The sequence below is a fragment of the Schistocerca cancellata genome, chromosome 12, assembly GCF_023864275.1.
Source record: "Schistocerca cancellata isolate TAMUIC-IGC-003103 chromosome 12, iqSchCanc2.1, whole genome shotgun sequence".
Lineage (NCBI taxonomy): Eukaryota > Metazoa > Arthropoda > Insecta > Orthoptera > Acrididae > Schistocerca > Schistocerca cancellata.
Genome location: NC_064637.1, coordinates 155300636 through 155322896, shown reverse-complemented (window position 1 = coordinate 155322896; position 22261 = coordinate 155300636). Strand labels below are relative to the sequence as shown.

The following is a 22261-nucleotide window of genomic DNA, read 5'->3' as shown; positions in this document are numbered from 1 at the left end:
TCAATCCAGCACAAAGATATCGTCAGTGAATCTGAATCAGATGAGGATTTTGGGATTCTGGGTGGTATGGAAGGATTCCTTTAGATGGCCTGTGAATAGTTTGGCATAGGATGGTGCCATGCATGTGCCCACCACCATATTACAGAATTGTTTGTAGTTAATGCATTCAAAGCTGAAGTAATTTTGAGTGAAGATATATTTGGTCTTGGTGACGGGAAGGGGGTTATAAGTTAGGAATACCTTGGGCATTGAGAAATATAGTACCACCCAGGACAGGGGCAACTGAATCTGCCAGGGTTTCAACTGCGTCTCATTGTGCTCTGAAATGAAGAATATCCCAACCACTATCTGTCCCAGCCCTCCCACAGTGGTATTCTGCTACCTGTTGTACCTACACAATGTCCTGCACAACCCCTGCTCCCAAACCCTTGCCTCGTGGCATATATCCCTGCAATACACCTAGATTTAAGACCTGTCCCACACATCCCCCCACCATCACTTACTCCAGTCCTGTCATAGACATCTCGTACCCCATCAAAGGCAGGGCCACCTGTGAAAGCTGTCATGTGATCTGCAAGCTAAGTTGCAACCACTATGCTGTGTTCTACATGCGCATGACAACCAACAGGCTTTCTGTCTGCACAACTAGCCACCAACAAACTGTGCCCAAGAAAGAGATGGGCCGCCCAGTTGCTGAGCACTCTGCCCAACACAACATTCTTCACTTCAATGACTGCTTCACAACCTGCGCCATCTGGCTCCTTCCTATTAACACTTGTTTTTCTGAACTGCACAGGTGGAAACTCTCCCTGCAATATAGCCTACGTTCCAGTAACCCTCCTGGCCTCAACCTTTGCTAGTCTCTGTCCTTTGTCCCCCTAACCCATTCCCTGCTCCCACTCCAGCACTGCACAACCTTCTGTTACACAACTGCACCCACAGTTTTTTTACTTCTCTCAGTTACTCCCAGTCTGTCCTCGGTGGCCAGAGGCAGAGGTTTTGCGTGTGTGTGTGTGTGTGTGTGTGTGTGTGTCGTGTTGCTGGTATAATTGAAGTTGATCAGAATGTTGTATGAAAGCTACATTTTTGGATGGTCACGTAAAGTGTAATTTAGGACCAGTATTCAGCTAGACAACAGTGGGGAATCTCTCAGTGTGACCCAAAACTGTCTCGGCTCCCCATTTTGACATGTTAATGTGCAGCAGTGTCTTAATGTGAGACATTGCTGAAACTGCCACCACACCAATGAAGTGACACACTTTCTTGTGGCTAGCCAGATAAACATTGTTTGTATGTATTAAACCTGGGCCCTAGAAACGATGGTGTTAATGTATAGGATCCCACTTCTGACACCAATGTTAACATATATGATCTCACTTCTGGTCACCAATGTTAATGTATACAGGCAGGGAAGTGGGGAGGAAGTTGTTACATATGCCCCGTGACGACAGTCTGCCAGAGGTCGAGCGGTCAGGATTTGAGAGTGGGCATCCAGGGCTGCCATTAAATGACACAACAGGAAATCAGGTACAATAAAGAGGATATATTTCAATGTACGGTGTTCAGGAGGCACGCCCAGGGTCGGATGTTACCAGGCTTAGGCCAGTTCCCCCTGCGGGTTCGGGGGTAAGACTAGGACCGCGGTATTCCTGCCTGTTGTAAGAGGCAACTAAAAGGAGTCTCAAACTTTTCGGCCTTATGTGATGGTCCCCTCTTGGGTTTGACCTCCATTTTTCCAAATTTCCGTTGTTAGTGCATGCCATTTGGGGGAGGACGCCTTACGTGGTGTTTTTCTATTGGTCCATCATGCACCGCCATCTTGCATGCTACCTCTTGTCGTGTGGCGGGATTTACACCCAACATCTTCTGGGTTGCCTCCTTCTCGTTTTGTGCGCAATCCCCTTCTTAGCGCCCACGACAACTGTGGACCCTTTCGACACCTAAAATCCAGCACGGTAGCCAGTCCGTTGTGGTGGGGTCGTCATGTACCCTCTTGGTGGTAGCCCCCTGACCACGCAGGGATCGCACTACAGATGCCAGAGCTGTTTCCTCCCCACGCATGCCAAGGAGTATGTGCCCATCTTGTCTGGGGCACGGGGACTCCGGGCAACGGGATATCGGCCAGGTACCTGTTGCTTTGGCTGGGTGGCGCCCTTGGGGAGAGCCCTCGTTCGGAGTAGGTGGCATCTGGGCGGATGTGACGCAATGAAGTGCAATAAATCACGCCAAGCTGGTGGTCGCATGGCCACCAGCGTCTCTAAGCGAGGCAGAGTTGAGTTTGATGCTGCGCAATATGACCCTCAGTCGTTCCCCTCGTTGGCTGCGCCGTGGGAGGAACGCAGATCTAGTGCCAAGCGGGAGCCTTACGTGCCACAATACCTTGTCTGCAGCAGGACTGATGGCGACTCCTTTCTTACGACGAAGCCTCTGTTTTTTGTAGAACACCTGGAGGATAAGTTTGGGGAAGTGGCGGGGTTGTCTAAAATGAGGAATGGGTCCATCCTCCTCAAGACGTCCCCCCCAGCCCAGTCACGAGCGTTGCTCTTGTGTGATAGGCTGGGTGATGTCCCTGTTACCGTCACTCCCCACAGTAGCTTAAATATGGTCCAGGGGATTATTTACCATCGTGACCTATTGTTACAATCCGATGACGAGCTGAGAGCCGACTTGGAACAACGTGGTGTACATTTTGTCCGTCGTGTACATAGAGGACCCAAGACTAACAGGGTGGCCACCGGTGCCTTTATCTTGGCCTTCGAGGGTGATGTCTTGCCCGAGAAGGTCAAGGTAATGGTTTACCGTTGTGACGTCAAGCCATACGTCCCTCCCCCGATGCGGTGCTTCCAGTGCTGGAAGTTTGGGCACATGTCCTCCCGTTGCCCATCCAGCGCCACATGTCGAGATTGCGGACGCCCCTCTTATCCCGATTCTCCATGTGTGCCTCCGCCTGTATGTGTCAACTGTGGGGAGCACCACTCTCCGTGCTCGCCAGATTGCCCCGCTCTTCATAAGGAGCGGAAGATAATGGAATTTAAGACCCTGGATCGGCTTACTTATCGAGAGGCAAAATTGAAATATGAAAGGTTGTATCCTGCTTCCCTTCGAACATCTTATGCTGCAGCCACGTTATCGTCGCCCTCCCTCGCAAGTGATGGTTGTCGCCTCATCTGTGCCGCCTTCAGTGGGCCCTCGGGGCCGTGCATCTCTGTCTGCCCCCCTCGTGTCTGGGGGCAAGCCTTCCTCTGTTGCCCCCTTAGCAGTTGGGGGCAAACCCTCTTCTGTCACTCCCCCCACGCTTCCTTCGGGAGTGACATCTGCTCCAAAACCGGGGGGCTCGATCCCTCCCCCTCTTTCTCCGCCAGCGTTGCCTCTGCCGGTTCCTCTCTCGCGGAAGGGGTCCCTCGGGGCTCTCCCTTCCTCCGTTTCTTCTCCTACCCAGCCGGATGTCAGCCAGTGGCTGAAGGTTCCACCACCTGCTGGTCGTAGGGCTTCTGTGTCGTCGTCAGCTTCCGACGCTCCTTCAGAGAAGCTCTCCCAGCCCTCCAACCCTAAGGACAGACGCGAGAAGAAGGAACGGAACGTGTCCAAGAAGAAGGACGTTCCGGCGGATTTATGGATACCGGACCCCTATGGGTGTCCCTGGGCTCTTCCTGGACGGTGCTGTTTGCACGGACGCTGACGCCATTGCTGAGCACCTTGCAGCGCATATTTTGCTACGAACTCTGCGACTGCAACATACCGCTCCCCCCCCCCCCCCCCCCCCTCCCGTCTTTTGCTCTCTAAAGGAGTGAGCCGAGCAGACGCCGTTATCATTCCACACGCGTCGTTCTGAAACATACAATGCTCCTTTCAGCGAGAGGGAATTCCTCGCTGCCCTCGCCGATTGCCCCGATACAGCACCAGGACCAGACTGCATCCATGCGCAGATGCTGAAGCATCTCTCCAGTGACTGCCAGAGACACATCCTCACCATCTTTAACCGCATTTGGAGCGAGGCCGTGTTCCCGTCGCAATGGCGAGAGGGTGTTATTGTCCCCATCTTGAAGCCCGGTGCGGACCCACTGGCAGTGGACAGCTATCGTCCCATTACCGTCACCAACGTTTTGTGCAAATTGCTCGAACGTATGGTGGGGCGGCGATTGTGTTGGGTCCTTGAGTCGCGCGGTCTCCTCGCTTCATCCCAGGGTGGCTCCCGTCGGGGCCGGTCTGCTGCGGACAATTTGGTGCGGCTGGAATCTGCTATCCGTACGGCCTTTGCCCGACGTCAGCATCTCGTTGCTGTATTTTTTGATCTGCGGAAGGCGTATGACACCACATGGAGGCATCACATCCTTTCTACGTTGCATGAGTGGGGTCTTCGTGGTCAGCTCCCGGCTTTTCTTCAATCCTTCTTATTGCGCCGCTCTTTCCGGGTGCAAGTCGTTGCCACCTCTAGTTCCTCTTATATACAGGAAAATGGGGTCCCGTAGGGCTCAATGTTGAGCGTCTCCTTATTTCTCGTGGCCATTAATGGTCTGGCTGCAGCTGTGGGGTCATCGGTGTCTCTTTCTTTGTATGCCGACGACTTCTGCATCTCATTTAGCTCAATGACTACGGGAGTTGCCGAACGCAGGCTGCAAGTCGCCGTTCACAAGGCAGCATCATGGGCTCTGACTCATGGTTTTCAGTTCTCTGCAGCCAAGATTCGAGTTATGCACTTCTGCAGGCGTCGGACGGTCCACCCTCATCCTGAACTTTACCTCAACGGCCACCTGCTTGATGTGGTGGACACTTGCCGCTTCTTAGGACTCGTCTTTGATGCCCGGCTCACATGGGTTCCTCATATTATTCAGCTGAAGCAAAAGTGCTGGCGGCACCTCAACGCCCTCCGCTGCCTGAGCCACACGTCTTGGGGTGCGGATCGCTGCATGCTGTTGCGATTATACAGAGCCCTTGTGCAGTCCAGGCTTGATTATGGGAGCCTGGCCTATGGGTCTGCATCACCCTCAGTGTTGACGTTGTTAGACCCCATACACCACTGTGGGGTTCGGCTTGCAACTGGCACTTTTCGTACAAGCCCCGTGGATAGTCTACTGGTGGAGGCCGGGGTTCCCCCGCTGCGGATTCGCCGGCATCGACTGCTCGGCGACTATGCTGTCCACGTGCATTGCTCGCCGGGCCATCCCCATCATCGCCTGCTTTTCCCTGCCGTGGTCCCCCATCTGCCCGAACGGCGACCTCGGTCTGGGCTTTCCATAGCTGTCCGCGTCCAGGCCCTACTGTCGGAACTGGGGTCATTCCCTCTTCTGCCTCCCTTCCGGGTCCGTGCACCTACGCCACCCTGGTGTTTGCCCCGGCCGTCCGTCCGTCCGTCTGGACTTGGCACAGGGACCCAAGGACTCGGTTCCGCCTGTGGCCCTCCGTCGCTGTTTTCTTGCGCTCCTCGCCTCATTTTCGGGTTGTGAGACTGTCTACACTGATGGTTCCCTGGTTGATGGTCACACTGCCTACGCTTTTGCTCACGCTGCCCATGTTGAACAGCGCTCCTTGCCGGCTGGCTGCAGCATTTTTACTGCAGAGCTGGTGGCCATATTGCGCGCTCTTGAGCATATGCGTTCCTGCTCAGGTACGTCCATCGTCATCTGCAGTGACTCGCTGAGCAGCCTCCAGGCCATCGACCGCTGGAATCCCTCTTCTCCTCTGGTATCCTCTATTCGGGAGTCTGTTTCCGCCATTACCCGCTCTGGTTGTTCGGTGGTCTCTGTTTGGACGCCAGGTCACGTCGGCATCCCGGGGAACGAACGTGTCAACAGGCTGGCCAAAGGGACGATTGACGCCCCAGCTTTGGAGATCGGCCTCCCGGCTCGAGATCAGCAGTTGGTGTTGCACCGTAAGGTGCTTGGGATGTGGGCTGATGAGTGGCGTGGCCTGACATCCCCGAATAAACTGCGGGCTGTTAAGGCGACGACCGATGTGTGGCGGTCCTCCCTGCGGGCTTCTCGCAGGGACTCTGTCATCCTGTGTTGGCTCCGCATCGGCCATACCTACCTGACGCACGGCCATCTTTTGCGTCAGGAGGATCCCCCCCCTGTGTCGGTGTGGGTCCCGGCTGACGGTCGCCCACATTTTGTTGGAGTGTCCCCGACTGCACACCCTCCGGCAGTCTTTTAATCTCCCGGGCACTTTGCCTTTGGTTTTATGCGACAATGCCTCCGTGGCTGACGACGTTTTAAATTTTGACCGTGGTAGTCCTTTTTATGGTTCCATTTAGGGAGGTCCTGCCCCTTTCCCTTTCTGTGTTTCTTGTCCTCAAGTCTCTCGTATTTGGTTGCAGATTTTAGTGTGTAATCGGACGGTTGACTCTTTTCCTTTTTTTGTTCTCGTGGTCAGTCAACCAGCCATCTTCTTTTCTTCTGTTTCTTTCTGTCTGGTGTTCATCTGTACTCTTCTTGTCTGTAGTGTTCGTTGCCACATTTGTGTTCTTTCCGTGCCTGGGGGGGAGTCTGCTTCCCCTTGGGGTTTTACCTGCTTCGCGAATTTATGTCTCTGTTCTGCTCGAGGTCTGGATTACAAGAGAGAGAGGCAACTGAGTTCCATACTGCAGAACACTCCACTGTCCACCCACGTGACGTGTATCCCACGCACACTATAGGGTAAAACCAGTGGCATGAATTCGCTAGCAGTTTCAGCAGAGGTCTCAGGGCGTCTCTTGTCAGCAGCTTTAACTGGACAGGTGTCTCGTATCAGTTTCTAAGGGAAAGTGAGATATCGTTGCGAATACTAGTGGTGAAAATGGATTTGTAGCAAATGTATTATTAACATTTAATTCTGGGATAAAATTTGGTTGTGCTTATTGTAACACTGAAGTCAAATGCATCTGCCTTTCATTTCTGGAATCATGAAATACACAGCTGGCTCTCACAGAAAGTTATTTTGTTTCATGAAGCTATGTAAAAAGCAGAACTGCGATCTCTTATGAATGATGAAACGTTTAAAATTTGGTGCTATCCTCGCTGCTTATGAGAAGTCAGTTCTTAGATTACCACTTTACGTAAATCTTACTCACTTGCAATCTATCTCATTTGTGTTACACTGATACTATATTTGTTAAAGAAGAATTTTACATTCACATTGGACAGTGCACTTCAAATGTAGAGCAACGGTTTTGTGTTATAATGTTGAGTACACTTCTCTTTAGTCATGTTTGAAAATTGGAAGAGGAATGACTATTGACACAATGCCTGCACAATACATTGTCAGCAAACAGGCAAACAGCGTAATAATGTGAACAACAGTAACATCTATAGGACACTGGCAACAACATTTGACAGTAGTGACACTTACTCGAGTGGCCTCCATTTGGCCTTACGGATGTACCGATTGATGGCCCGATATTTATGAGGTCGATCGTAGCTGGACAGGCACTCTCCCTCTACTACCTGAGGCCTCTTTCTCCCCCTTAACTGCAGCTCGCACCTCGCACTGCTCCTCGCCGACTGCAGTCAGTAGAAGACGTAACTTTCCGTACTGTGTCATCAGGTATATGTTTGCGTCCGCCTCACCTGACAACATCAAGCAGTGGAAGTGCCCAGACGGCAAGTTCGTGCAGAACCTGCCGGGCCACAACGCAATTATCAACTGCCTGGCGGTGAATCCGGAGGGGGTGCTGGTGTCGGGTGCGGACAATGGCACGCTGCACTGCTGGGACTGGCGCACCGGCTACAACTTCCAACGCCTGCAGGTGAGGCGCTGCCGGCTGTCTGTGCTGTGCAGTTTAATTGTGAATTTCATTTCCCTGTGCCCAATTTAGTTGGTGTTGCTTGTTATTCTTTTAATTTTTTGAAGCTTAATTTATTTTGTGCAGTCTCCAGGTGTATGGAAACTTTGGTGCTTGCCACATACAGCAAGGTGTTGATTGGGAACAAACACGTTTAACCTGAGCAATATCAGTGCATTTTCAGTGACATACTACCAGTGAGGGAGTATTTTGTGGCCACTGCAAAAAATAAAAAATAAACAAATATTGTTAATTCTCATTGACTTTTATTAACGATATGCATTTTAAATAGAGACTGGTGTTTAAGTATGGTCCACAACATGATAATATGTTATAGCATTCTCTTACCAGTAGCAACCCATTTTGAATAACATACTACCAACCCGGAGGGGGGGGGGGGGGGGGGGGGGTGCACACTTTAAGACCAACACAATAAGAATAAAATACAAATCTTGTTTTGTTGACTTTTATTAACGACATCATTTGAACATGAAAATACTGAATATGATATTTATTGTGGAATTTTGAATTGAGTACTAAGGGGAAGGGGTGAGGAGACTTTCTGACCACCTCAGTTAAAAATAAATTTTCGAATTAAATTTAATTGAAAAAAATAATAATAAAATAAAAATAAAGATGTCTGAGTACTGTCAAAGTAGCAAAGTCACTGTCACTGGAGTTTCCCGTTACAAAAGAGTAACATCAGGTATGTGCATTAGTGCTGACACTATTTAAAATCAATGTGGAGGATGCACTTACAGCCTGGAGAAGCAAATGTGAAGGCATGAGAGTCCTTGTAGGTGACAAAAATCTCGTATGCACTTTTCTTTGCTGATGATCAAGTCATTGTAGCAGGAGACATGGATGATGCTGAGTACATGCTTTGGAAGCTAAAAGAGGAGTATGGAAGATAGTTCCTCACAATAAGCATGACAAAAACCAAATATCTGAACATTTGCAACAATATGACAGAGGATCTGGAGTTTGCAGCCAGTAAGATCAGGGGATGCAAGTCTTTTAAGTATCTGGTAGTTATGATGTCATCAGATGGAAGGAGTGAAGATGACACAAATAATAAAATAGGTCAGGGCAGGGGACTGTATGGCAACTGAACTCAGTTCTTTTCAATAACAAAAAGGCTCAAACATGTGATGTATCTTTCAGTTGTTGAAAACATCTTTATGTACGGAACAAAAATGTGGGTACTAAACAGAAACGAGTTGCTTGGACTGGGACTTTTGGAGATGAAGTTGTGGCCTCTCCAAGGTGGACTGTTTACTAAATACCAAACTATGGGTGTCAGTAATAGACACCTGTAATTGACACTGCAGAGACAAAATTTCTAAAATATTGCCGACATCTAGAAGGGATGGGTGATAGTTGACGGCCAAAGAAAGTGTGGGAGTGGCCCCAGTGGAAAGAAGAAAGTTTGGGCAAACTTGGGGGAGCTGGGATCAAGATGTTCGGGACATGATGGATGCCAGAGGACTATGAGGAGGAGGCTGGCCCAATCAAAGGAATTGGAATGCGGAAAGTGGCAAGTGGCACCAGCTGCAGAGTACTTAAAATACGTTGATGAGAGAATCTGGTTAGAAGAAGTCATTAAAAACAATAAATATATTTTTCAGAATTTTACCATACTAACAAGGGAATGGTCAGACTTGTCATGCCGAAACATGTTTTGCTTTTTTTAGCACTGTTATTTAACTGTGCAAAAGGTCCATATGCAAAATTGTAGCTGCTGACATGAACTGGAAGTCACCTAAAAAAAATCATGAACATGGCTGTTTTTCCTGCTTGGCGCTTGCAGTGACAGCTGGCCACCCCTGGAAATGGCGAGTTTGAGCGTTGTGCACATGGTCGGGAAGTGCGGCCATATTATCGTGGCGTTCACTAAAGAGGAATATCGCTGCACGGTTTTGGTGGAAAGGGGAAACGAATATTCGTTTCTGTGGCATGCACATCCTTTTAATTTGTGATACGTATTTCGAAACATACCGTTCTGAAACTGGTTAGAGATGTGAAAGATGTTCTGTACATGTTCATCTATACTCCGCAAGCCACTTTACGGTGAACATTCAATCTCCCCTCACAGGTGATGGCGAACCCTGTAAATGTTTTGCTGCTTGCATGGAGATGTACCACAGATGCCAAATGAAGCAATCAACAGAAAACACGCATGAAGACTATGTGTTGTGCGATGTGGTTTTTAAACTTCTAGATGAGCATGTAAATGGCGCAGACATGTGGCTTGAAACAACTGAAACACTCAATATTGCAGACTGTGAATCTACAGACGGCGAAGCCACCAACGAAAGTTGCACTCATGAAGACTCTTCGAGTGATAGTGCCATGTACCATCTTCAATTATCTCCGAAAGTAACACCAGCAACTACAATTACCTTATCAGACAAAAGAAAAAGCGGTGACATATTGGTTGAACGAAAGTGGTAAGAAACGCCTACGTGTCAGTACTGTTCAAAATAAGTATCACTTTGTCCGTTCCGAATGTGAATTGTATAGATGGAAAAAGGAAGTCACTGGACGACGTAAGAGTCGACTGGAAATTGCGACGGAGATAAATGCGCGACTTTTTGAGCTATTTACCAATGCCAGACAACAGTCATTTAGTGTCAGCAATACAACTTTGCATGATTGGGCGTTAGAGATTGCCAATGCTATAGGCGCTAAAGAATTTACAGCTTCTCAAAGTTGGATTAGTCACTTCAAAAGATCACATAAAATTGTGGCAAGAAAGATAACAAAATTTGTATTGAAATGATAGAAGCTTTTTTTACGAATGAAAAAAATAAGATCGCTAGTTTTAGTGAATCGTACGTGTACAATGCAGATCAGTCAGGTTTTCAAAAAGAAATGAGTGCGAAAAGAACACTTGTCATTCAAAGAGGAAAAACATATTGAGGCGATTGCGCAGTCCACGACTGCACTCACCCATTCGTACACTATAATGCCCATAATTAGTCTGGATGGTTCATTGCTGCCTAAACTATATGTGTGTTTTCAAGAACCAACTGGACATTTTGGACTATGTGTCAAAAGGACAATGTTCTACGCAAACAATCTTGTGGTAGACGCATCGAAGTCTGAAAAAATGGGAAATGAAAACGTTATCTGTTTCATGCGTCATGCTTTTCTTCCGTTCTGCGGGAACAAATCTCTTCTCCTTCTAGATTCGTGGTCAGGTCATAAAAGGTCTGATTCATTAAAAGATGTATTTCAAGCCCACCCTGACAGAGAAGTAGAGATACTTCAGATTCCACCCGGCACGACGAACGTAATTCAACCTTTAGACAGAGAATTTTTCCGTCAGTGGAAGGCATTTTACAGAAAACTTGCAGAGAAAATTATTGTGTGCAGATCACTGCAATTTCCTGTCTATCACTGTGACAATATTATCAAGCTGCAATCAGTATTACATTATCAATTTTCCTCCCAACGGTTTCAGAATTTGATTAAATATGCGTGAAACTCCTCGAAATATACTGATACTAGGCCTGATTCATTCCTAACACCAGCCCAGTTTTGTCTACGGACATCTAACAACGTCTGTGATTCGCAGGGCTGTCAAATGTCGTCTTTGCTTGTATGTTTTTGGTGCACAAGAAACCTATGTTTTGAACATTGTATTACTATTTCGCATTTTTGCGGTAATTACAAGAAATAAAATTTGGATGTTTTCTAAATCGTATATTTATTTGTGTCTATTTCATAGCTATTTGGAAAGAATGTTGTAGATAACATATCAGCCATATTTGTCAACGAATGTTTAATTATCATACGATCGCTTTCACTGGGGGAATCAGCTCTCTCACTGCTGTGGCAAGAGAGCGGCGTGTAGCTAACGCCACCTTGTCCCTAAATGGCGTTGGTATAACATAGCGAGAGAGGTCAGGGTTGTACAAGAGGCAGTTACAAGCGCGGAAACCATGTGACAATAATCTCTTACATCATAAAATTGTTTACAGACTTCCAGGTCGTGTCAGCAGCTAAAATTCTGCATACAGACTTCTTGCAATGTTAACTCACAGTGGTGAAAAAAAGCAACACAGGTTTCAACATGACAAGCCTGACCGTTCCCTTGTAAGTACATGACCAGATAACAATATTTACGAAAGGTGGGAAGAAAGTACCATCACCCTGTTGGTATTGTTACGGTTAAGATAGACTGTAAGATAGACTGTTGGATGTTTCTTAGCTACCAGACAAAGCCCTTCATCAGACAAAGAAAAAGAAGGAGGCTGTTCATTCAGACAGACAGCTCATTAGTGGCTACCCTGAAGTAGAACGTGGTGCTGTGGTTTCAGTGAAGCTGTTGCACTGCATAGTCGCTTTCACAGCTTTTACAAGACTGGAGTAGGCTGTAGTGCAAGGATGCATGACAGCTCATATATAAGCCATGGGCGGGGAGGGCAATTTTGGTCTGTGAAGGTCCCAGTGAGATGCTTGACATATTTGGAGGGCCACAGCTCATTAGTACAGATGTGACAGTTGCAAGTGGCTAGGGTGTATGAAAGAGACTTCTTGTTATGGAGTAAGTGGCAGCTATTGAACTGTACGTATTGTTGGTGTACAGTACACTTGATGTGGACAGAGGTAAAGATATAGCCATCTTTGAAATGGAGTTTGACATTGAGGATAGAGGCTTGTTGGGCTGTGGAGGACCATTCAAAGTGAAATGAGGGAGAGGGTGTTGAGATTCTGTAGGAATGGGGATAGAGTGTGCCCACTTGTGATCCAAATCATGAAGACGTCATCAGTGAATCTGAACCAGGTGAGGAGTTTAGGACTCTGGATAGTTAGGAAGATTTTCTCTAGATAGCCCTTGTATAAGTTGGCATTGGATGGTGCCATGCAGGTGCCCATTGTTGTACTGCAGATTTGTTTGTGGATCATGCTTTCAAAGGAGAAGTAATTGTGGGGTGAGGATATAATTGGTCATGGTGACCAGCAAGGAGCTTTTGGGCTTGTAATCAGTCGGTGGGGTAGGGGGGGGGGGGGGGGAGGTAGTGTTCAGTACTGGCAAGGCCATGGGCTCTGGGGATTTTAGAGTTGAGGGAAGTATCATTGACAGTGATGAGCAGGGTACTGGGTGCAAAGGGAACACGAACTGTGGATAGTCAGCAGACAAAATGGTTAGCATCTTTTTATAACAGTTTGTCCAAAAAGTGGTCAATATGACCACCAACTCTTTGTCACATTGCACCTTTCCAGTCAACTGGTGAGTTTGATCCCATTGCTTGAGATGTAGGCTCATTCGTTTGGACCTCTGTAAACAATGGAGGAGCGATACTAGGGTCCAGTGGTACCACTTGAGGTCAGCTGGGGGCAGCATTAGCTAAGTTAGTGAGGAAGTGCAGAATAGAGATATCAGGTTGTCTCGCACTTGTGGGAGGGGATGTGGTTGTAGAATATTGAGGTAAGTGACTGGTTTCACACTCCCTTCAGCATAAAAGAGCAGTTCACAAACTTTCTCTTAGGCTGTGTCTTTAATTTTGAAGATACTCTTGTACACTGCAAAAACTTCACAGTATTCCTCGGACCCAAAATACACATATCACAGATGTTGGCCCTCAGATTTAGAAGAAATGTCAGTTTCTGACTGAAGACTGCATACTGGTGAATGTCTTCTCGAGTGCACTGACATTTTATTTGTGAATTCTCTGCACTCTTCAGAGCCTTTTTAAATCTGTAAATGACGTGGATCAAACTGCAAACATTTCCTTTAAACAGTCCACAAAAATTTTACTGGATTACTAATTTTAAACTGCTGACAATATATACACGTAGGGTATCACTATTCAATGTCAAATATACTGATGAAGAAACAGAAGGCTTTCTGTCCTTGAATTTCCATTTGTTTTATTAGTGCCTTCAAATGGCAGCTTATGGAAGTAGTTTGAGAGCAGAAGTACGACAGAGCTGGTCACTACGTTCTTCACCATTGCCTCAGTTTTCTTCTGGTTATATGTCGTCCCAAAAATCAAAATTAACTACTTTTTTTCCTACCTCACACAGTGACGATAGTATTCACTGTCTGTGCCTTATTGTAAGTGATCTTTGGTCCTTCTGCTCCAGCATTTGGATTTAGAACATTTATCACTGCCTCAATGTCATTTTCCAGGCTCCCGTGCAGCCAGGTTCTATGGACAGCGAGTCCGGCATTTTCTCCATGACTTTCGACATGAGCGGTAGCCGACTCATTACTACTGAGGCAGACAAGACGATAAAGATTTACAAGGAGGACGACACGGCTGTAAGTACTGACTGTGTCGTACGTACTGCTGAGCGAATTGTTTGGTATACAATACTAACATAACTCTTTTTGTGTCTGCAGACCGAAGAAACACACCCGATCCACTGGCGACCAGAAATACTCAAGAGGAGGAAATACTAAGTGTGGTGAAAGTTGCAGTGCACGTGTATGTAAAGGATCGGTCATGGCTGTCCGACCTAAAAATAAATGCGATGTCAGTATAGAAACAGTTCATCTCTCACAGATTCCTCCAACAGTCATAACAAATCAAGAAAAAGCAGAATCGTTGCAGTTCATTATCTTTTACTGTAAGAGAATTTGTGTGTGTATGGTGACTGATCCATTTTTTGGAAAAGAATATAGGCATTTTAATTAAAGAAATCAGTTATGTACAGCATTCTGTAGCCACCATTAATTCATTTTCAGTTTTGAGATGAATGCTGTTGCTTAACCGACAATCAACTCTGAGGTCATAGTGAAATAGAAAAATCAATAAAAACTGAAACATTTTCTCTTGTTAGAAAAATATATTTCTATATTAAAATGTTAAAATAATTTTGTTTCAAAACTTAAAGTAGCAAATATGCAGGAATTATATTCAGTATGTCTGCTGAAAGCAGAATAAGGATTTTTCCGCAAATCACATTTCCTAAGCATAAGGCAACTTGTGTAACATAATGTAAGTTCAGTCCTTTAATTAGAATTTACCTGTCATACATTTATAGTAATATAGCTTTCTAGCAAAATGCAATTAAATTTTTAATTAAATTGATGTTTTTAAAGTATATTTATTTTTATTGATGCACTGTTTGGGAATCTCCATCTTACTAGGAGACATAAATATATATCACGAGTAATCAGCTCGTCAGCTACAGCATGTCTGCTGATATCTGAGGTAAGCAACCAGATACGTCACTAAGAAACTGTCGCATAAAAATTATGGCACTATTGTATAGAAATGGAAGAGATTTGGAATCGACAGAAGTAGTCATTAATATAAAATTGTTGCACAATTGAAAAAGAAAAGAAAAATTAAAAGCACAAAACTAAGTCAGTTTTACAGATTTGGCCATATTTCTGATGTCAGATACCATTTGTATCCTTCAGCTTGATGAGACCGTCAGTTTCAGTTGTGTTAATTTTACACAAAAGGCTGTCTTGCTGAAATCTGCCGCAATGCATTTCTGTAGGTTATATGAGCCAGCAGGTGAGTCGCGAACACAGAAGTGAGTGCTGGAGGCTGATAGGTTAGCGTATCAGCCGCACGGTCTGGAACTCGTAGCGAGTGCTCATCACGATGTAGACCAGGAAGGCTGGCAGGACTGAAATGAGAGGAGAGAATGTCACATGTAGACAATCAGTACTTTGATTTTGAGAAACTGCTTATGCGTGGATGCTGTTCGATAAAAACCTGTTGTCTTCATCAGTTGAACTGCATTGCAATTAAAACATCCTTCACGTGAAAATAAAGAGTCTGTTCACAAGCTACCACCATACGTATCGGTAACAATAACAGACGGTGACATCTGCCATATTGCACAATTCGTTCCTTGGTAAACATGTCTTCCCAAGAGCAGCAAATTTTCACTGTTGAACAATATTTTTCTAGTTGTTCATATGCACATGTACTAGAAGCATCTTGTGAGAAATATACAAATGCAACAGCTGAGCAATGTGTCAGTAACGAGATTAATTGCTCTTTTTCGAGAATGCAGATTAGTTGGTAAGTAGAGAACTGGGAAATCAACCAATTTGATGGACATCAAACTGGCTGAGGTGGGGATTGTGCTTTCTTCACTGATGTGGGGTTGTTTCACTTTAGGGGATGTGTGGCTAGTCAAAGTATAAGAACTTAGTTAACTGAAGATCCATGTCTTGCATTAAAGCAGATTGCACTGTCATAAAATTGGAGTGTAGTGTGCCACATTGCATTGTCAAATAGTGAACCCTATGGAAGTTTTTGGCAGTTTAAAGCCACTCTTCCCGAGTTTGAGTCTCGATCCTGCACACAGTTTTATTTTGCCAGGAAGTTTCATATCAATGCGCACTCCACTGCATAGTGAAAATTTCATTCAGTGAACCCTATTTTCTTTGAAAATGTGGTTATAAGAGTTGTTTATCAGGACATTGTTAACATAATGTATATTGCATCTTGAGGCAAATTTATGTTTTCAGCTGCAGCAGGATGACACCACTTTTCATATATCTAATGAGACAATTCATCCCTTGAGCGAGTTTTTTGGTGATCGAATCTATATATATTCCACAACTCTGCCTTAACTAGAATTGCTGTGGGGGTAAGAACCACCTACATATCAAAGGGATTGGGGGAGGGGGGGTGAAAAAGTAGTGTAGCACATGAAAAGCTCCTCCTAAACACCTGGATCAGTTTCGACCAAACTTGGTCATGGAATGAAATACTGGGGGCGTAAGAAGAAGCAACCTCCAGTTTTAGTGGGAGTGAAACTTGGAAACAGAAGGGGGTAGGAAGAAATGGACAGACAGAGAGGGGGAAGGAGGACAGGGACACAGGTATGAAGGAGAAAAGGAGAAGGGGACAGACACAGTGAGGGGGAGAAAGAAATAGGGGAGAGGAGGAAATAGACAGAGAAAGGGGGGGGGGAGATGGTCTGATCGAGGATGGAGAGAATGAGAGAGAGAGAGAGAGAGAGAGAGAGAGAGAGAGAGAGAGAGAGAGAGAGAGGAGAGTGGGGGATGGGAAGGAGGAGATAAAAGGGAGTGAGAGGAAATAGAAGGCAGGAGGAGATGGAGTCAGAGGGGGGAGGAGGGCATGGACCTCAGGGCAGGAACAGATAGAGAGAGAGAGATTCAGGAGGAGCAGATGTACAGAGAGAGTTGGGGCAGTAGTAGATGGACAGGGAGAGAGACAGGAGGAGATAGAAAGGTGGGGTGGAGGAAGTGGAGAGAGAGAGGGGGGGCGAAGGAGATGGAGAGAGAGAGAGAGAGAGGAGGCCGGAGGAAATGGACAAAGAAAAGGGAAAAGAGGAGATGATTTAATGTCCTCAAACTTTTCCCTATTGGACTACCTTAATGCATGGTTCTATAAAAACTGGCCTGACGTACACTGGAGGAGATTAACATCATCAGCGTCAGCTTGCTCTGAAAAGTGGTCTTGGACACATTGAACCCAGTTCGGACAAGGCAACAATTCTGAACGTGTGTTATATGTGGTGTGTATGTGCCTAGAACGTAAAATACATATTATAAACATACGTCTTGAGGGTATTTTTGGTCTGTCATTGCAACTACAAAAATCCGTGTCTCAACCTACTCTTAACTAATTGTTTTTCGATCTAAAAAGCAAATCAGAATGTAAATAACTTAATTACAGGCCACTGATGATGCTTTACCACAATAAAGCAAAATGCGTCTGGTGAAAAAATCACGCATTTTTGTAGTTGCAACAACAGACCAAAAATACCCTCTAGAATTATAAAGCAACTACGGACACTATGGCCACACAAATGAAGAATATAAACATATGTGAAGACAAATCAAACAGAAACTCCAGATTGGAATATCAACAATGTACAGATGGGGAAAGACACGAACACTGTCTGTTTAAGTGTGAAGGGACTAGCCGCCCAACAGGCACAGTGTCAGTAGGTTGTAGGGCAGGGAGGTGGGGAGAAAAGGAAAAAAAGGAGAGAAGTGAGGAAAGACATGCAGATGTATTCGCAGAGGGCTGCAAATAAACAGGGTGGGAGATGAGAATGAGAAGGCAGAATGGGAAACTGTTAGGTGGAGGGCATATGGCCAGTATGTTACCTAGGTTGAGGCCAGTTAAATATAGGGCAGAGAATGTGGTGTAAGGATAGCTCCCATCTGCGCAATTCAGAGAAGCTGGTGGTGGAGGGAAGGATCCAGATGGCTCTGGTAGTGAAGCACCCATTGAAATCAAATGCGGTATGTTCAGCTGAATGTTGTGTCACAAGGTGGTCTACTTCGCTCACGGCCACAGTCTGACAGTGACCGTTCATCCTGACGGACAGCTGGTTGGTAGTCATACCAATAAAAAAAAAGCTGTGAAATGATAGCAGCAGGGCTGGTAATAGACATGGCTGCTTTCACAGGTGGCCTGGCCCCTCTTGGGGTAGGATAAACCTATGACAGGACTGGAATAGGAAGTGCTGGGTGGGTGGATTGGGAAGGTTTTTCATCTGGGTCTTCCACAGGGGTATGACCCTTGTGGCAAGGGGTTGGTATTGGGAGTGGATGGGGATGGACTAGGATGTTGTTGAGGTTGAGTGGACCACAGAATACCACTTTTGGAGGGGTGGGAAGCATCTCGAGTAGGATGTCCTTCATTTTGAGGCACAATGATAGGTAATCAAAGTCCTGAGTGACCCTCTATAAAGCAGCTGTATTCCACACACCCAGTGTGCTGACACCCTGTACGCATGTCCAGATTTAAGTTTCCCTCTGTTCCCCCTGAATCTCTTGAGGCAAATGCTGGAGATGTTCTTTCTAAAGGGATATGGCTAACTTCCTTCCATGTTCCTGCCTTATTTAATGTTTTGCTCCAATGATATTGATGGGAAGTTAAACTTTACTCATTGTTCCTTCTTTTTTACTTGCACTCTGACTGTTCTCTCTAACCAACTACAAAGAGGTATCCTCTGCCACCTCATTACTGGCACAGAAGCTAAACTGCACCCTGAGTCACAGTTTCAACTAACTTGTGATTGCCTCAAAATTAACAATATTCCTCCCAAAAACCTTAAGCATCCTCACGTGACTCCTCCTTCCGACAGTATTTACTGCGAGGCCTGGCCCACAAATTCAGATGGCATGTGCTGCTCCAGTGCTGTAACCGAGAGCTGCTGTAGTGGTCACGGTCAAATGAGGCGGCACAGGGGAGCGAGAGTGGCTTTGAAACCCCTGTCTGACCACTCTTTCTGAATTTTTCCATTAATCATTTAATTTGAATTGTGAGATGGTTTCTTATCACATGTGAGCTTGTGTTCTATCCCATTGTTGTCAGGATGTTAAACCGTAATTTTACTCACCTAAATTCCTATGTTGGTATGGGTACATAATCCCTGTCAGAGGAAGGGCCATCTTATCTCATTCCAACTCCACTGCAACAGCTGTGTGACATATTACACGTGCTGTCCAGCAGTACGAGAGGTCATTGGGAGTGCTCAGCTTCCCAATGACAGAGTGTAATATTTGCATACTTGTCCACTTAGTAATAAATTTCCCCCTCCTGGAGAGTTTTCCCCCACCCTCTTCTATCAGTCTTCTCACTGTTTTGATGTGGTCTGCCACAAATTCCTCTCTTGTGCCAGCTTCTTCATCCCAGAACAGCACTTGGAATTATTTTTTGGATATGTTCCAGTTTCTGCTGTCCACTACAGTTCTTACCCTCTACAGCTCACTCAAGTACTACATGAGTCATTCATTGATCTCATAAAGCACATCCCATTGTTGTGTCCCTCCTCATTTTCATCTGCCTGGGGACTGGGTGTTTGTGTTGTCCTTATCATTTCATCATCATCATCATCATCATTTGTGAGAGTTGGCTAGATTGGATTGTGAAAAGAAAATGGAATGTGTAAACATTGGGACTTTGTATGGGTGCTGCTGACTGCACAGTTGAGCGCCCCAAAAACCAATCATTATCATCATCATCCTTCTTTTCGTCGGTTTCCACATATTCGTCTCATCACTGAGCCTGCGGGAAACCTCTTTATTTCTTATGTTAGGTAAATTTCAACGTACTTCTGTTCACCACTTTTCAGATGCTTTGATTCTCTCCTTTTGTGGTTTAACCCCAGTTCGTGGTTCACTCTTATTAAATGCTGTGTTCCAGATATACATACTCAGAATTTTTTGTCCTCAAATTAAAGCTGATACTAGTTGACTTCTTTTAGCCAGCAATGCTGTCTTTGTCTGTGCTAGCCTGCTTTTTATGTCATCCTTACTTTATCATGTGTTATTTTGCTTCCAGGGAAGCAGGTAGCAAATGGCATAAAGAAAAGGGTGATTATTCTCATATTGCGTTATGCTGACTTTATTCCACGGATAAGAGTGTGCTCTGACTTGTGTGTAGTTTGGCATTTCATCGCTAAATGTAAGCCCCTAGTGGCAGCTTTTTACAACATATAAACACTTAATATGACAATTAAGTGAAAAGTGTGCCTTTTACTCTAACATTGTAGTTTTTCCATTTATAATCAATTTTTATCATCACTCGATTGTTCCCCATTGCTGGTTTGGACTATATTGATCACATGTCTTACAGTTGGAGATATGACACTGTGAGATGAATCTCGCAGAGCACTGAAAGACATGATTCCTTGAGTAGATGACATACCATCAGACTTGCTGAGATCTTTGAAAGATGCAGCAATGAGAAAATTATTCCACCTTTTGTGTAAGAAATACAAGACAAGCAAAACAACCTGAGGCTTCAAGAAGAATGTAATGACTCCAACTCCAAAGAGGGCTGATTCTGACTGGTACGAATACTATTTAACCCTCAGTTTAAGGTGTCATGGTTGCAAAATATGTGCACAAATTATTTACAGAAGAATGGAAAAATTGGTAGAAGCTGACATGGGAAAATATCAGCTTGGATTCCAGAGACTTAGCTTAATAGATAGATTGAAGAAAGGCAAACTTCATTTACAATGTTTGTAGATTTAGAGAAAGCTTTTAACAGTGTTGACTGGAATACACTGTTTGAAATTTTTGTGGCAACAGTGTTAAAATACAGGGAGCAGAAGGTTGTCTGCAACATGTACAGAAACTAGACCACAGTTAAAGCAATCGAAGGATATGAAGAGGAAGGAGTAAGGCCGGGTTGTAGCATATCTCCCATGTTATTCAATGTGTATAGTGCACAAGCAGTAAATGAAATCAATCATAAATCAGGAAAATGAATTAAAGTTCAGAGAGAAGACATAAAAATCTTGGTGATGGCATTGCAATTCCATTAGAGGTGGCAAGGGACTTGGAAGACCAGTTGATCAGAAAGTATGGTGATTTGAAAACATATTGTAAGACGAGGGGATTAGATTAGGAAATGAGACATTAAAAATAACAGATGAGTTAGCTATTGAGCAACAAAATGACATCAGTAGAGATGATATAGAATGTAGGCTGTCGCTGGCAGCCGGCCGGAGTGGCCGAGCGGTTCTAGGTGCTACAGTCCGGAACCGCGCGACCGCTACGGTCGCAGGTTCGAATCCTGCCTTGGGCATGGATGTGTGTGATGTCCTCAGGTTAGTTAGGTTTAAGTAGTTCTAAGTTCTAGTGGACTGATGACCTCAGAAGTTAAGTTCCATAGTGCTCTGAGCCATTTGAACCATTTTTTTGACGCTGGCAAGAAAAGTATTTCTGAAGAAGAGAAATTTGTTAACATTGGATATAAATTTAAGTGGTAGGAAGTCTTGCCATAAGGTATTTGTTTGGGTATATGAGTCAAATATGGAGGATGAACATTTCTGACAAGAAGAGAATAGAAAAGTTTTTTTTTTTTTTTTTTTTTTTAATTTGGTGGTACAGAAGAATGATGAAGATTAGATGGGTATGTTGAGCAATTAATTATGAAGTACTGACCCATCAGGGGATTACTGATTTAGCATTGGAGAGAATGTGTGTGTGTGTGTGTGTGTGTGTGTGTGTGTGTGTGTGTGTGTGTGCGTGCGTGCGTGTGTGTAGAGGCTTGCACAGGATAGAGCAGCATGGAGAGGTGCAGCAAACCAGTCTGCACAACAATTGTAAAATTCACATGCCATCTATGTTTCTATCTATACTCTACAAAAATCTGTGAAATGGATGGTAGTTATCAATTCTTATTCCAGTGTCATTCATGTATGGAGCACGGGAGGGATTATTGTTAGACACCTCTGTGTGCACTGTTTTCTTTGGTATTCTGCTATCTCCATGGTTGTGTTACAGGGGTTTGTAGTATGTACCTAGATTCATAACTTAGTAACTTAAAAGTTTGTCCTCATTTGCATATAGCTTCAAGCATCTCTCTCTCTCTTTCTGTCTCCCCCCCCCCTCCCCTTCCATCTTCCTCTCACTCTCTCTCCCCTCTCTCTTCTATTCTCTTTTTTTCTCCCTCACTCCATGATGCTCTCCCATAGGCTCTTAACAAAGCTGGACCTGTGACCATTCATGTTCCCCTTTGTTTGCATATGTTCAATATCCCCTGTTAGTGAGTGTTTGAAACAGGTCCCACACACATCAGGTATATT

The 22261-nt window shown here is 45.1% G+C and overlaps 2 protein-coding genes across 2 annotated transcripts in view; one reads left to right on the top strand and one right to left on the bottom strand.

Moving 5' to 3' along the window:
- Positions 1-14815, top strand: part of LOC126109893 (pleiotropic regulator 1) — a 37641-nt gene extending 22826 nt beyond the window's left edge. Inside the window, exons 8-10 of the mRNA XM_049914981.1 lie at positions 7519-7720; positions 13899-14030; positions 14112-14815. Coding sequence (XP_049770938.1) covers positions 7519-7720; positions 13899-14030; positions 14112-14171 — 394 coding nt within the window. The 3' untranslated portion in view covers positions 14172-14815. The remainder of the gene's footprint in view (positions 1-7518; positions 7721-13898; positions 14031-14111) is intronic.
- LOC126109892 (uncharacterized) overlaps positions 14600-22261 on the bottom strand; it is a 76212-nt gene continuing 68550 nt past the window's right edge. The window contains exon 6 of the mRNA XM_049914980.1: positions 14600-15352. Within this exon, the coding sequence (XP_049770937.1) occupies positions 15279-15352 (74 nt within the window). The 3' untranslated portion in view covers positions 14600-15278. The remainder of the gene's footprint in view (positions 15353-22261) is intronic.